This window comes from Dermacentor silvarum, chromosome 8 (genome assembly GCF_013339745.2).
Source record: "Dermacentor silvarum isolate Dsil-2018 chromosome 8, BIME_Dsil_1.4, whole genome shotgun sequence".
NCBI classification, from domain to species: domain Eukaryota; kingdom Metazoa; phylum Arthropoda; class Arachnida; order Ixodida; family Ixodidae; genus Dermacentor; species Dermacentor silvarum.
Window position 1 is genome coordinate 139,419,706 of NC_051161.1, and position 16,659 is coordinate 139,436,364.

General features: G+C 50.0%; 1 protein-coding gene across 1 annotated transcript in view; it reads right to left on the bottom strand.

Moving 5' to 3' along the window:
• LOC119461728 (serine/threonine-protein kinase STK11) overlaps positions 1-16,659 on the bottom strand; it is a 73,733-nt gene that overhangs the window by 48,137 nt on the left and 8,937 nt on the right. The window contains exons 3-4 of the mRNA XM_037723098.2: positions 13,858-14,051; positions 9,464-9,637 (exon numbers count right to left, since the gene is read on the bottom strand). Of these exons, the coding sequence (XP_037579026.1) occupies positions 9,464-9,637; positions 13,858-14,051 (368 nt within the window). The remainder of the gene's footprint in view (positions 1-9,463; positions 9,638-13,857; positions 14,052-16,659) is intronic.

The window sequence follows — 16,659 nt, forward strand, 5'->3', positions numbered from 1 at the left end:
AGCGCGGGGCCGCGCGCAGTGGCGCGAGACAAAAAAGAAACTCACAAAAGCAACAAAAGCGCCACTGCTTCAAACTCCTCGCGCCCAGTCGCGGCTTCCACGCTTTCCGACGCCCCGTCCGCGCCTCCGCACCAAAAGAGAAAGGAAAACGTGCGTGACTGCACGCTGTTCTCTTTCGCGGCCGTCGGTGGGGCGGCGTTTATTCACATCAACCGACGCTGGTCAAAAATCGATTCGTAACAACCGTTCTCCAGCACGTTGCAAAGTAATTGGGCTCGGCCGGGACCTCAGAAAAATTCCGTATGGCTACGGAACAGTATTCGCCTTGACGAAGAGGCGAGCAGGTGAAGACGACGACGAAGATTAGAGGCTACTGCGGGCTGTGGCTTCTTGGCCAAGTGCGGCGCATTTCTTTGTAAATATACTTGTACATAGCTTTTCGTCTGCGTCTTCCTACGTAACATATCTGGTGGAGGTGGACGTTCCCTGTACCTCGTCACGGAGCTTCGCAGTGGACGGTACGTCGAGTCTTCCGTCATGGCTCCCGCCGACGACAGCTCGACTCAGCCAGCTCCGACACCTGCTGCCACTTCGACGACCTACATCGCTCTCCCCGCTTCCCGCGATCCTGGTGTATTCTCGGGCAAAGATGGGGAAGACGTCGACGACTGGATCAGCCTGTACGAACACGTCAGCCGCAATAACCGGTGGGACCCTACTATCATGCTCGCCAACGCACTCTTTTACCTCGGTGGCACACCTCGAGTTGGTTTCGGACACACGAAGAGGAGATCACCAGTTGGGATTCGCTTAAGCAAAAGCTCCGAGACTTGTTCGGAACCCCTACGGTCACCAACTTGCCGCGCAGAGGGCGTTATCCGGCCGTGTGCAGACGTCCACAGAGCCCTACGTCACATACATCCTAGACGTCTTGGCTCTGTGCCGCAAAGTTGACGCACACATGACTGAGCCAGACAAGGTTTCCCACATCCTCAAAGGCATTGCCGATGACGCCTTCAACTTGCTCGTATTCAACAACGTGGCGACCGTGGATGAAGTTATAAAAGAGTGTCGCCGCCTGGAACTCGCTAAAAGCCGACGTATCGACCAGCAGTTTGCCCGTCTGCCCAACACCCCAGCGACATCTTCCTGTGCCGACGCTCCTCGTCCCAACAACACTGGTGATGTTACCAGGATCGTCCGGCGTGAGATTGAGGCCGCCTATCCGGCTGCCTTCGACTCCAGCTCCTCCAACGCACCTGCAGTCACGGTTTCCCTGATCCAGGCAGTTGTCCGCCAGGAGTTCGCGAACATGCGTCTTCACACCGTCTGCTCGGCCCATCGCCCTGATACCCATCCGGCTTCTTCGATTACGCCCCGTCCCACATCTTATTACCCACCACGTTTCCGCAACCCATCTGAATGGCGCACTGCTGACGACAAGCCCATTTGTTTTCACTGCCGTAGAATCGGGCACATTTCTCGCCACTGTCGCAGTCGTTGGAGTTCCCCGACCCGGTCTACTTATACTGCCTACTCTCGCCCAGGTGGCCCTTCTCGACCCTATGCAGCACGCTCCGATAATGCCGCCACTGATTCTCCTGCGCCGAACCGCCCCTATTCTCGTTCGCCTTCGCCCCAACGACGACAATCTCGCTCTCCTCAGCCCCGTTGCTCCTATTCGCCGACTCCCTTCGGACGCCGCTCCCAGCCGGAAAACTAGACGATGCAGCGCCTCAAGGTGACGCTGCATTGCTCCCTACGCCGCCAAATCCTCTACTGACGTTGCCCACTCATCTGAACCTTCTTGACGTGCAAGTCGACGGTGTTTCTGTATCTGCTCTTATAGACACTGGGGCGCATGTATCCGTAATGAGTGCTGACCTTCGTAACCGGCTGAAGAAGATACTCACACCCCCCACGACGCCTGTTGTCCGTGTCGCCGATGGCGGAACAGCCCCCGTAATTGGTATGTGTGCCGCCCGCATCTCCTTCGCCGATCGCTCCACTATCGTGCTATTCACAGTCATCGCCCACTGTCCCCACGACATCATCCTCGGCTTGGACTTCCTCTCCGCGCATTCTGCTCTCATCGACTGTTCCGCCAGTACTCTCCGCCTTGACCTGCCTGTTCTGGATCCCTCTGAACCACACCCTAGTCGCCTCAGTTCCGTCGACTTCGTTCGCTTGCCACCTTCGGCACTGACCTACGTTGACTTAGTGTCATCCCCACCAGTGCCCGACGGTCACTACATCGCGGCTCCCATGCAAGACGTCCTGCTTACACACGGGATCACAGTGCCTCATACAGTTTTATCTATTACGGCGAATTGCGTCTGCCTGCCCGTGGTCAATTTTGGCTTGACGGCACAAGTGCTGCCACGCGGGATGTCTCTGGCCCAGCTTTGCTCATTCGAGGATCACTCAGTAGCATCTATTGCAGTAGACGACAATTCAGCCGATCCTCCTCTACCATCGCAGTCGGCAACTTGTGCCATTGCCGACTTACAGAAAATGATTGCGCCCGACATGCCGTCCGAGCACGCTCGTGAGCTCTACCGCGTTTTGTTATCCTATCACGATATTTTTGACTTTAACGATCGTCCCTTGGCCCAAACTACAGCTGTTAAACATCGCATTAATACCGGCGATGCCCCTCCTATTCATCGCCGCCCGTATCGAGTGTCCCCGGCTGAGCGTCAAGTTATTCACGCTGAAGTTCGCAAAATGCTTGCCAAGAACATTATTGAACCGTCGTGTAGTCCATGGGCGTCACCTGTTGTACTTGTAAAGAAGAAGGATGGCTCATGGCGCTTTTGCGTGGATTATCGGCACCTGAACAGGGTTACCAAAAAGGACGTGTATCCCCTACCTCGGATTGATGACGCCCTTGACTGCCTCCACGGTGCTCGCTATTTCTCCTCTATTGACCTTCGCTCCGGCTACTGGCAGATTGCCGTGGACGATCTAGACCGCGAGAAGACTGCTTTTGTAACACCCGACGGTCTTTATCAATTCAAAGTGATGCCTTTCGGTCTATGTAATGCTCCTGCCACTTTTGAACGCATGATGGACTCCCTTCTTCATGGCTTCAAATGGTCCACGTGCCTGTGCTACTTAGACGACGTTATAGTATTCTCCCCAACGTTCGCTACACACTTGGAGCGCCTCTCAGCAGTCCTGGACGTTTTTCGTCGAGCTGGTCTACAACTCAACGCATCGAAGTGCCAATTCGGCCGTCGCCAGATTACTGTCCTTGGATATCTCGTTGACGCGCACGGAGTGCAACCGGACCCAGGCAAGATCCATGCTGTTACGCACTTCCCTGTTCCGAAGTGTGTCAAAGATGTGCGGAGCTTCGTCGGCCTGTGTTCGTACTTCCGCCGTTTCGTGAAAAATTTCGCGGCAATAGCACGACCACTAACAGAGCTTTTGAAAAAAGACACTCCTTTCCAGTGGGGCGATAACGAGGCCTCTGCGTTCTCGCATCTAATCGACCTCCTCACAACGCCTCCCGTTCTGGCCCACTTCGATCCTTCTGCGCCTACCGAAGTCCGTACTGATGCCAGCGGCCACGGAATTGGCGCGGTACTGGCACAACGCCAGCGCGGCAGCGACCGTGTTATCGCTTACGCCAGCAGGCTCCTTTCACCCTCCGAGCGCAACTATTCCATCACTGAGCGTGAGTGTCTGGCCCTAGTTTGGGCGGTTGCGAAGTTCCGTCCATACTTATATGGCAGGCCCTTTTCCGTTGTTACAGACCACCACGCGCTTTGCTGGTTATGCTCACTGAAAGATCCTACAGGAAGACTTGGTCGCTGGGCCTTACGCCTCCAAGAATATTCGTATACTGTTACCTACAAATCCGGCCGACTACACAAGGATGCTGACTGCCTGTCTCGCTACCCGGTAGACGAGCCTGACGACGCCGATAGTAGTAACGCCAACAGCATTTTCTCTGTGTCTGACTTCGCTAACATCGCCGATGAGCAGTACCGGGACCTATCGCTGCGAGCACTCATCGAGCGTCTGCGCTCTACACCTACCGACGCCTCCGTTCGCCGATATGTCCTCCACGGCGGCATTCTGTACCGAAGGAACTTCGTCCCTGATGGATCTGATCTTCTTGTCGTGCCAAAACATCTGCGACGAACTGTGCTCTTTGAGATGCATGACGCACCCACTGCAGGCCATCTTGGGGTAACCCGCACGTACGACCGCGTCCGGCGCCGCTTCTATTGGCCTGGTCTCGCTCGCTCCGTCCGACGCTATGTTGCTGCCTGTGATCCCTGCCAGCGTCGGAAAACACCTCAGGTGCTACCTGCTGGTCATCTCCAGCCGATCACCGTCCCTGTGGAACCGTTCTTTCGTGTTGGATTAGACCTCCTCGGCCCCTTTCCCACGTCATCTTCGGGGAACAAATGGGTAGCCGTCGCAACTGATTACGCCACCCGATACGCTATCACGCGGGCTCTCCCTACCAGTTGCGCCACTGACGTCGCGGACTTTCTCTTGCGTGACATTATCTTGGTTCATGGCGCCCCGCGACAGCTGCTTACTGACCGTGGTCGCAACTTCCTGTCGAAAGTTATCGCCGACATTGTGCGTTCCTGCTCCACTCAACACAAGCTGACTACCTCATACCATCCTCAAACGAATGGCCTGACGGAGCGGTTAAACCGTACCCTTACCGATATGCTGTCGAAGTACGTTTCCAAGGACCACCACGACTGGGACATTGCCCTTCCTTACGTCACATTTGCGTACAATTCTTCCCGGCACGACACCGCCGGATTTTCTCCATTTTATTTACTGTACGGTCGCGAACCGACCTTGCCCCTTGATACGGCACTTCCTCCTGCTGCGATCTCAACAAGCGAGTATGCGCGCGACGCCATCGCCCTCGCCGACCATGCACGCCAGCTTGCCCGTGCTCGACTGACGGCCTCGCAAACCACTCAGCAGCGTCAGTACAACGCCCGCCACCGTGACGTGCAGTTTTCGCCTGGTGCGCTCGTGCTCCTATGGTCGCCCTCTCGTCACATCGGGCTTTCAGAGAAGCTCCTTTCGCGATACACTGGGCCCTACCGCGTGCTGCGCCAGGTGACGCCTGTGACGTATGAAATTGAACCTGTGAGTTCGACCTCGCCGTCTACTCTGGCATCTAGTGATGTCGTGCACGTCAGTAGGCTCAAGGCCTACTACAGTGCTTCAGAGTCCGGCCTTTAATCGCTCCGGGACGGCGCTTTTGCCGCCGGGGGTAGTGCTACGGAACAGTATTTGCCTTGACGAAGAGGCGAGCAGTGTGAAGACGACGACGAAGATTAGAGGCTACTGCGGGCTGTGGCTTCTTGGCCAAGTGCGGCGCATTTCTTTGTAAATATACTTGTATATAGCTTTTCGTCTGCGTCTTCCTACGTAACAGTATCATCCGGAAATTCGTATTAGCCGTGATCGTATCATCGAGACTCCACTGTATACTGTGGCTTCCACGGGAAAATCTCGCCGACAAGGACGGTAGCAAGCACGCTTCTCAACGAGGTGCGACCACCGATGGGAGAGGAGATCAATGAGGGCGATGCGGAGGAGGAGCATGAGTCTAAGGGCGATAAAATCGTCGCCGCGCGCCCTATGTGCGAGTGAAAGCGTGCGGGCGATACGTGCCTTCACGGAGAGCGAACGCACAGCAGAGAGCAAATGCGACTTCCATCACGCGAAAGGCCGTGGGGGTATGGGAGGGAGGGGGCGACGCTGTGCTGCGGCACCAAACGCGTATCTTGCAACACGGCGCAAGGGGAACTAGTGACGCAATCTCCCACGCGAAAGGAGCAAAGAGGGAAGGCAGCACGGAAGGAAGGGGGGGGGGGGAGGGGCGGCTTCTACTCTGCCAACAAATGCGTTCGCGCCTGTGCCGGCTGTCGGCCGGTGTTGTCGCGCCCACCGTATCTTGAAAGCGATCTCCACACGGCTCTGACTTTTGTATGTGCTGTGCTTACGCTGCTCAGTTTCCGTTGAAGCGATAGACTGCATGAACCTTCGCTCACTGCGGCGGCCGCGTTTGCCCATGCCCGCGTTTTTTGCTACAATGGAAACCCAACCGGGTTCCTCAAAAGAAAGCCTCGCAGTTGAAGAAAAATTCGTCCTGGTCCGGGACTCGAACCCGGGACCACCGCCTTTCCGGGGCAGCCGCTCTACCATCTGAGCTAACCAGGCGGCTAGCAGATGGCAGGGCGAAGTCGAATTTGTCGACAACTCGAAGCAAAGGCAAGTGTTTGATGTAATCAAACACTTGCCTGATGTAATCAAACACATGCATCAAACGCCCGCGTTTTGAAATGGTTGTCTGCGGTCATCGAGTCTATTCATGTTTGCTTATGCGCGTTGACACCACGCTTGTTAATTTAGTGAGTAAGCGAAAGTGTCAAGTTTATGCAGCCGATAAAAATACTATCCCTACTCCTTATAGCTCCCTACTATAATTTGCTATCACAATTGATGCTTCGCCTTTCGGGCGAACTGACATTTTTAAAAATTATTACTGTGTCTGCTTCATGCGAAGATCGTGGGTACTTGGACATTAACCTTTCAACGTTCGTAAATTTAAACGGATGCAAAACTCCCAGTCGCACGCTTCGATTCTCGGATACGCCCGGCTGCTTGGTCTACATGTTTCGCGTATGTGCAGGGCTTGAAAATCGTTGTCTTGGTTATAGTGCGGTACCGCTTATAGTGCAGATATTCACGACTCCAGCGGCTTACGTTATAAGCGGTCTACACTGTATACAACACGCTTCAGCCGGGGCATTGTACGAGTTCGTATTACCCCGAAATTCGTACCAGCCACGATCGTATCACCGAGGTTTTACTGTATACAGTAAAAGCTCGTTAATTCGAATTTTGCGGGGACGCCCAATGAGTTCGAATTAAACCGAAGTTCGAACTAACGAAATTCATTGAAAAAACAGCAGGAATTGAGACCGGTTGTTGGAAAATCACTCAAAATATTTACTTGCGAAAATAATCCGTGATCACTGCCTGTTTCTCTTCTTTGAATGCGATCGCTATAGCCTTGTTTTCCAACGCGCGAACGTGGCAGAAAGCATCCTCTGCCTCTTCCTCGAAGCTGAAGAATAGACGGGCGACACGCATAGCCTCCATTAGTTCCAAAGCTGAGGGCCGCATGGGTGCATCATCCTCTTCGTCATCCGCACCTACATCGACGACGGGCGCTTATCCACCAGTCACCTGCGCGATGATATCATCGTCGGTGATTGTGCCGCAGACCGCTGCACAGCGATCTGCATCGACGTAGTCGTCGAAGGTCACGTCCTCCAGCGCATCCTGCAATCCGGCAGGAATGACCATGGCCTCGCACTCGTCGGGCTCGCAAGCTGTGCCCTCATTGGTCACACAAAAGCCACTGTGGCGGAAGCAATTGGCAACAGTTGTTGCCGTGACCTGATCCCAGGAACGCACCAACATATGCAAGGCCGTGAGCAGCGTCACATCATAGCGACACGGCACCGAACGACTTCGTAGCTCTGACGTACACGAGGCCTAGCGACTGAATGTGTGGCACACAAAGGACACGGAGACTACGCAGACACGTCCGGCACAAACCGCCACACGATGCGAAGAGCGAGCGCAATGACGACAGTGACGCCGCTGCGCTCGCGCCATCTATCGTTGAGCCTTGAAAGCTTGCGGCGGCAGTATAAAATACCACCACGCAGCGGCGCGCAGCTCGAATTATCGATAGAGGAGCCGATGCGCGCGTGAACTAACGAGTTGGTTAACCCATAGACGCCTATATATTGAGGCCGGACCATGACCATCAGTTCGAATTAACCCGAAAGTTCGAATTAATGAGGTGCGAATTAACGAGCTTTCACTGTACTGATTAGTGGAAATATATTGTGTCACTATACTGATTAGTGGCAATATATTGTGTCACTAGAGCAGAACCATGCAGTTACGTTCCCGGGTGCTGCGTTTTCCCGGCTGTTACACCGTTTTCGGCCGGTCCCGGCACAGATCCTATAGAAGCCAATGCATTGGCAACCCTGCTGTTGCGTCGCAACTGTGGGACCGTTTCCACATCATACAATGCGAACTGCCACCCCGCGCCGGCCCGAGTGGCCATTTTGACTTTTTATGTCGCTTGGCTTGGTGGCTTGACGATGGCATTGGCCACCCAAAGTGCTGGGGACGAGACCCCCCCCCCCTATCACGCATTTTCGGTTTCCGCCAGCAAAAGTATGGCCTTTGAGATCCGTATTTATTAGTTTTGGCACATAGATGTTCCGTATAAAGTCCAAGGGCGATAACGCCGTCGCCGCACGCCGTATGCTGTATGTGCGAGTGAAAGCGTGTGAGGGGAGCCAACGACCGCCTCTAAATCTCGCGCGCACATGAAAGAAAAGCAGGAAGGGAGCGCACCTTCTTCTGTTGCGCTCGAGGCACCGGCAAGGGAGCGAGGGGGGAGCGGCGTTGTACTCTAGCATCAACTGCGTACTGCGCGGTGGCACGCGGGCCGTATCTTGAAAGCGATCTGGGTTGGGGCAGAGTCTAGGCAGTGTAGGTGCGTCGGCAGCTTGTAGTTTTGTGCGTGCTGTATGTTCTCGGCGCTCAGTTTGCATTGAAGCGATAGAGAACAGCACAAAGGTCACTTCACTCGCTGCTGCAGCACTGCTTCCTCACACCAGCGTTTGACAGCGCGTGTCTGAGCTCATCGAGTGTGATGTGTTCATGTTTGCCTGTGGGCGCTGACACCATGCGTGTTAACATAGTTAATAAGCAAATGTTTACAAGTTTACACAAATGATAAAAATACTATCCTTACGTTGTATAGCTGTCTACTAATTTGCAATTGCAAACGATGCTTTGGCTTTCGGGGAAACCTACAACTTATGTTCACACGTAAGAATTCAAATAATATTGTGTGCAGTTCAACACTACTCTCATTTCTCAATTTTTCTTATTTCTCGGCTCTTGCGTTTTCCAGCTCTTACGTTTTTTTTTTTTGCGGTCCCGTGAAAAATGCATCAGCAGGGTTTTACTGTATACTGATAGTGGCAATACGTTGTGTCCCTATACTGATCAGTGGCAATACATTGTGTCACTATGCTGATTCAATGCTAACACATTACCGTCAACACTTATCATGAGATGGCTTCTGCCGCTATTTTATTTCTGAGAAACCCATTAATCCTTTGTAGGTTGGTGTCAATACGAAAATCGTAAACAAGCAGCACCAACTGGATGCATGTGGTGCTAGTCTTGCGTGCCTTAACTAGAAGCCACCCATAGGCGTTTGCCAAGCCGAGAACAAGTGATTGCGGAGTAGGCAAAACCGAGTCGGCATCGGTTTTGGTATTCCGACCACTGGCCGGCTTCTGCAGAACGCCAACCTAGAGCGGAGTGCCTGAAAGCGGTAGCAAGGCAGGTGAAGAGTGCGGCCTACCCGTGCGCCTGCCACAGGGGCAGCCGGTGTTCCTTGGCGCTGTCGAGCAGCTCCTGGAGGACAGCCACGCAGTACTCCATGACCATGTACATCTTCTGCTTCTGCTCGCTGTGCAGCACCTCCACCAGGCGGATGACATTGCGGTGGCTCAGCTGACGGAGGAGCTGGATCTCCCTGCATTGCATGCAGCACACCCCACCGATGTCACTCACACGGGTACAGGTTGTGCCTTCAAGTCGATTCTATGAAAAATATTGCCATTTCTCGTACGAAGCTGGCTGAGCTAGCTAACATTTTTAAGTGCAAAGCAGCACACTGTCACACTCGGAAAGGAAAATGCAGTATATTTATATGAGAAATTATGCGGATGCCCCGCAGTGTGGGAATCGACGAAAGCGAAGCTTTCCGTGCTGTTTGCATCGACTGATGATAATTAGGGGTGATGTTGATGGCAAATGTTCAATTTCTTGAAAGTTTAGTCCAATACGAGAGTGGTGAGTTGATGCTAAATGTTACCTTGTGTGCACCACTGCTGTTTGTCTGCGTAGCACACAGAACACACAGGCAGACGTGTTTGCTTGAGGCTTTGTTGTACGCCACTGTTTATAACCTACGAGAGGGGTTATCATTGTCATTGTCCTCACAAGGCACATAGCATCGTGGCAGAAGTGTTAAACATTAAAGGTGAGCGCTAGTGGCCCTCCAAATACTTATGGAAGAGAACAATATTGTTGGAAACTACTGATTGCAGTTTCTCTTCCTTTCTGTGCGCATAACCATTCGAATTGTTGTGACCTGACCGTGTTTTCTGTATTTAGTGTATGACAGCCGACTTCACATTCTAGGGTGTCTTAGATGACATGTGCTGCGATTTGCATTTATTGCATGTGAGCCGACTTTCCATTCTAATGTGTTGTGAGTTGTCTCTTCTACATTTATGTGAGATGACTTTATGTTCAAACTTGTTTTTGCTGCGATTTGTGTGAACTGTTTCAGTGTATCTACGTCACCTGACTGTCTAACTTTTTCATTGTTAACTTTATTTTGTTAAGTGGTGGCTTGTTATGTCATATTTAGTAATTACTTATTCTCCGAGAAAAACAGTAGCCGGTGCCACCTAAAGACATGAACATCCTAAATATCATGCATTCTTTCTTGCATGTACAGACTGTCAGCTTCTGGCACTGACAGGGTCGGTCGTCTCCTAGTCAGCCCCCTCCCCTCCTCCCGACTTTGTCCACTTGAGAGTTGGCCACCCTAGCTGCACTACCTAAAAAAATTAAGAAAGTGCGAGCCTAACACGAGTAAATACAGTTGACCTCCAAGATAGGCAGCATGACAGAATGTTATGCCTTAAGATGTTGAAGCCATGCTAATACACAAGCGTGGCGTGATGATAAGTGCAGCCTGGAAGGCATGGCTCGTGCGGGCAAGGTGACACACAGCACTGTGGAATTATGGAGAAGAGGGGGATAGCCGCAAGGGTAAGGGCAATCACCGCCTAATTTCAACCAAGCAAGGCACTTTCAATGACAATAACTTCTTTCATCCAAGGCATTTGCAAAAATGTTTTATTGAAGAAGATTCTTGAGCAGATGCCTTTTAGCACCTGACACAGTCCACACTTTTCATGAAACGTCTTGCATGGCACCTCTCAAGCAAATCCAAGCCCGTCTAAAGTCTGGAAACAAGACTTGCAAATGGATCCTTTGACCTACCTCCAGCCCCTATCAATCAGGCCTTGCGAGGCATCGTCACCCGCAGACGTACACCCAGAACAATCAACGAATGGAACATCCTGCCAGCTGATATCTTTGAATCTGACATACCAACTGCCACTGACAAATTATGCCTGCAACAAACATGTCCTTTTGTTGTGAGCCTGTGGCATCGCTCTTTGTGCATAGACATTGTCAAACACTGTCTACATTTCATATTGCCATATACAGTCAGTATTGATTTTTCGGACTTTCTAGGGATTGCGAAAACACACGAAAAATTGAGCGATCTGAAAAAACTAATGCGTGCCTTTTACTGCGCTGAAGGGCTCAAATCGCCACAGCCTTGTCCGAAATACCTCTGAAGGCTTGACAGTGGACATTTTAGGCATCTCGATGCTTGTACTGTGACAGGAGATGCCGGGTGCGTGAGCCTATAATTAAAGAGCAGATACTATGTCTTGCGACAGTGGCCCCTTTCCACGCTGTGTGCTTCACCGCAATACACTGCATATGCTTGACCTCGTAACACCGCTGTACTGCAGCAAACCTGCAGCAAACCAAACCCGTTTTAGACCTTCGCCGTGCTTTCCACACTTTGGAGCTGTCGGCGAGGGTGACAAAGGCGGAGTTGGCACCAGTGATGACAACGGCGAATCCAAGGTAAATACACCTGGTAGCGCAGCTTCCATAGAAGCCCATACGTTCAAAACATGGCGGCTTAGCGCCATCTGTGTGAGGAGGGAATACTTCTGGCGGAAGAAAAAATAATTTGATGTGATATCCGTTAAAAACAGAAGTGATGTCATTTTGTTCTCATTGGCGCGAAATTTGTTTTCGGAGGCCTGCCATTAGGGCTGTATATTCAAATGCCCCGCCATTCGACTTGATGGGCGCTCCGAGCTTTCAGCGCGGAAAGCGATGCAGGAAAAGGTCAGCCGTACGGGTGTCGAAATCGCATCGCTGCACAGAACATACTTTCTTAGGAGGCCGACGAATGCTTTGGGCGTAGATCGCGTAGAGTGCTCGTCCTTTCGCCGGACGCCAAGCCCATCGGCCAGCGCTGTCGCACGAAAACAACTAAAGTAAACAAGTATCTGACGGTTGCAACTCATTACTGTTGACTGCACAGGTTAAGAAACAATAAAACTACCCGCGTCACCTAATTCCGACAAACATGGAGATGCAAAACAACACATGTGAGGGGGGCGTATTGTAACAGGTGAACTTTACGAGCGCGCCTTTAAGCACTCCAAGAGCTGCATTGCATTGCAAGTGATAGCGGAGTCAATGCCCGCCGCAATCGATGGGAGCTCTCACGGTGGGCGCTGAAAAAAGGTATTTATTGATAATGATCAAGTAGAATAGAGTTGAATTTTCTTTTCTCACCATGCTTATATAAAATGGATTAGGAATTTTATTTTCGTTGAATGAATCTAACTGCATCTCGCTTTAATTAAAAAACAATTTTTTCTTTCCGAGTGTTTATTCCCTCCAAACATAGTCGCGCTTCAATCACTGCTCCCGTAACCACCTTTGCTGATGTCGATGACAATTGGTTCTGAACCGCTTTTCGCCTGAAGCTTTGCGACCTATGTGGATCGACCTTGGTGAATCTTTTCAATTAAAAACATGGCGCAGAACAGCAGGAAGCTTGATAGCAAACGTTGAAGAAGCTAGGCCTAACGACAGCTCAAAACGACTAACGCAGCTGCCAACGGATTGGTGTAGAAGAGCGTCAGTTTGATGCTGTGAGATAATCAAAATGGCAGCCATGGTGGCTTTCATTAATGCCGCTCCAGATCTGCTGTCACTGGCTCTCGTAATCGAGAGTAGATGTAAGCATGAAATGGCTACCATATGGCATCTTTTGCTGCCAGTGGTGCCGCCCCTTTCAACCGCGTTCCTTCTTGCAACAGTCCCAACGCGCTCAGCGTCTGTCAACACTTTTTCTTGTTGCATCGAAGTGGTCGGCTGCAAATGTACAGCCTTAGGCCTCCTGTATCTGCCTTTTAGAACGTCGCTATTGGAAATGACAAATAAAGCTTCAGCGTACTAGAAGTTACAGCTTGATTGATATTCCGAAGAAACATTAGGAAGAACTCGGAAGCAATATTTTTTGTAACTTGTTTGGAGTAACTAGCGTATGTAATGCGGCCCTGTACAAAGGGTTGGAGGCCAGAGACTGAATTTTGTTAAGTTTTGACTGGTTGCCCAGATGATCTCGTTTTGTTGTCGCAACTTGCCAGCATGTTCTCGGTTTGAGTGCTCGGATAACGGCTCTGGCTTTTGGGTCAAGGTCACCTGAAGGTTGCTGACAACGGGAGCTAAAAGCATTTCATGCTTAAAAATCGAGAAATCAGACTGCAAAAGGTTCCCACCTCCTAGATTTTGACCGTCCGTATACACTGGCTCTATAAGATATGTGGCGATGCCCCGAAGGCATCTGAATTATCTGGCATGTCTGAAAAATCGGTCGTTGACTGTATTTATTATTATCCTTTTTACAGTATGATAGGTTTGACTCGAATTGTGGATGCTGTATTTTCATAAAAAAAATTTTTATTTGTTTCCGTGTTCATGATTTTATTATCCATTCCTGCTTGGGCCTTCATTTTGGCCAGCAATATTACGTAAATAAATGAAATATACATGAATAAATGTTAAACCACGCACCTTTGCACGTTCTGCTCGCCATTGGGGATCTTGCGCAGTTTGCGCCGCTTGAGGATCTTGACAGCTCGCCGGCAGAGCGTCTCCGAGTCGAGCACCTCCTTGACCTTGCCGTATGAGCCCTCACCCAACACGTCCCCCATCAGGTAGCGGCCCACCATCTTGGGGCGCTTCTTCTTCGCCTTGTAGATGATGTCCTGCATGACACGGGAAGTGCACCTAGGTTCTCAAAACCTGGTGAGGTACCACATGCTGTATAGCGCACACTTTTCACCACTGAATGAACATGGAGCTTGGATGACAGAGAAAAAGTTTGTTGAAGAAGCATAACAACGTTTTATTCTGGTGGTTAACTCAATAACTCTTTATTATTTCTTTAGCAGCAAAAGGTTATTAAGTGAGAAAATTACTGCCGAATCGTTCTTCTTATGTTTCATGTCATAAGCGTTGTTGTGGGTTTCATGGTATTTTTGATTGTCTGGGCCCTTTACTGGTAAAGTCATCAAAAGCTGCTGACCTGACTGGATGATTTATTGATCAACACATGCTATGACAGATTTTGTAATGGGCGGCTCTGGATTACCATATTTACTCGAATAAAAGGCGAGGTTTTTTTCCCCAGAAGCCTTAGCCTCGAAGTCAACCCCTGCCTTACATACAGGTTAATAGATTCAGTTCAACATGATGGCGGCAGCGCCACATTTATAGCAATCCAGATTTTTGACGGCAGCACAAGTTGTAGCAACTAAAAAAGCTTGGCAGGTGAGGCAGTACCGTATTTTTTTTCCTATAACCTGGATCGAGAACTTTTCACATTTAACAGTAAAGGCAGGGTGTGGGTTGTAAGAGAATTTTTTGCCTTGAGGTGCGACTTCATGGCAGCACAAGCCACGCTACCGTAAAGCCACACTATAAGGTGAAATTCGCATATAACCGCAACGATTATTCAGTATTTCGGGCAATCCCCGCAGAGTCTGAATAATTCATTGGTTACTCCATATCACTTTATGATAAGCGTGCATAATTAAGTTTTTTTTCTCGGGTATCCTAACTGCACCCTCCTCTTATAATTGTGACACACCTTACAATGGAATATATACGGTACTTGTGATCACTGCAGCTTCTTTAGCACAGAGTGAAATCTGAAATATCAGTAAGCAAGGATTTGTATATAGTACATGTCCCTTCCCAACTAAAAGTTAGGCTGCCATATCTGGAAGTCAAACATGCAACTTCATGCCCCCTTCCAATGTCGTGCACTCATGAGATTGTGGCCTAGGCAGTACACAGTTGGCCCGAAAATAAGCAGGCCCATCGTTCAATTCATAGCTTCGATTTACAAGTGCAGACCTTTCTATTTTTTTCGCCTAGCCTAGTTACCAACGAACCAAACAATAGTCCTGCTCAATGATACCCAGTGAGGCACTAAGAGAAGCTTGCGCTGAAACCCAGTTGATGCTGCGCACAAGCAATACATAAAAGTTTGCACAAGAAAGAATTAATGCATTGATTCGGTGTCTCGCAGAGCCGATACAACAGAATTTTTACAGTTCCCATACTAGACATTTTAAATAGTCCCCTCACCAGGTTTGGGCAATACAAACGGGCAAGTATGGCGTGCCGGTTAAGTGCTAGCAATTGTGTCTGCAAAGTAGTATCACATCGATATCGTGCTTCATCTGCTGCAGTATTGTTCGTTGTGGCCTCTCAAATTCTCGCACAGATGTCACCACTCTCAGAGACAGCGTGGCGCACAAACACCCGCGCACAAATTTCCAAACACCAGGCTGTTAACTGCGCATTGCCACAGAGGCATGAATTTGATTGCCAGTGGTTGTGGTGGGCAAAATTTTATTTTACATGTTGCCATGTGGCAAGAGTAACGTTGACGAGGTGGCCTGACAATGACACGATAACGACAAAGTGACAATGATCATATAATGGAAAGGATGGTTGCGCAGACGGGGGGGACAAACAAAGCGAGTCCTGTTTCAAGTGTTCAGCAGCTGTCGCATGAAGGAGGTGGGGATCATGATGTAATCGTCGCATGAATTTTGTATGGGAGACAGCAGGCGAGGAATGCCACACGAAAGTACTGGTCAAGGCACTAAGACTGCAGCTCAAGGCTGCAGGTCTGCTACGGGGTGGCAGCTAACATCCTTATAACATTTCCTCACATTTCATTTTCTTCTATCTGCATTAACACTGAATACCTTTAATGTATTCTTGTGGTAGAGTGCTCTCCTAATGGAGCTTTATAAATGTTTACGTAAAGCCAAAATTCCCAATCCAGTCAGGTTAGGGATCCTAAGGTAACATAGGATTTGGGTGTGGAAACTTTTAGCTACATCCTAGTAAATAAAGTAGGGTAACCATCTAATTCACATTAGTAGTAGTACAACAGAGAAACTTGAAAAGGACGCTAAGTGCCACTTGACTAGCAATAGAATGAAAAATACGCACTTTCTCCTGCAAGGCGAAGCATTGATTGCAATAACAAATTTCTAGACAGCTATACAAAGTAAGGATAGTAGTCTTATTCACCGTATAAACTTGTAAACATTCACTTTCTAATAACTAAATTAACTAGCACGGTGTCAGGCTTGCACAGGCAAACATGAACACATCTCATTTGATGACCACGGACACTATTTGTGAAAACACTGGTGTGAGGAAGAGCAGCAGCAGTAGCGAGCGAATTGACCTTCATGCTGCCTCTCGCTTCAACGTGAACTAAACGGCAAGAATGCAGTGCACACGAAACAATCAGGCCTTGCCACACCTAGACTCTGTACTCACCACCAG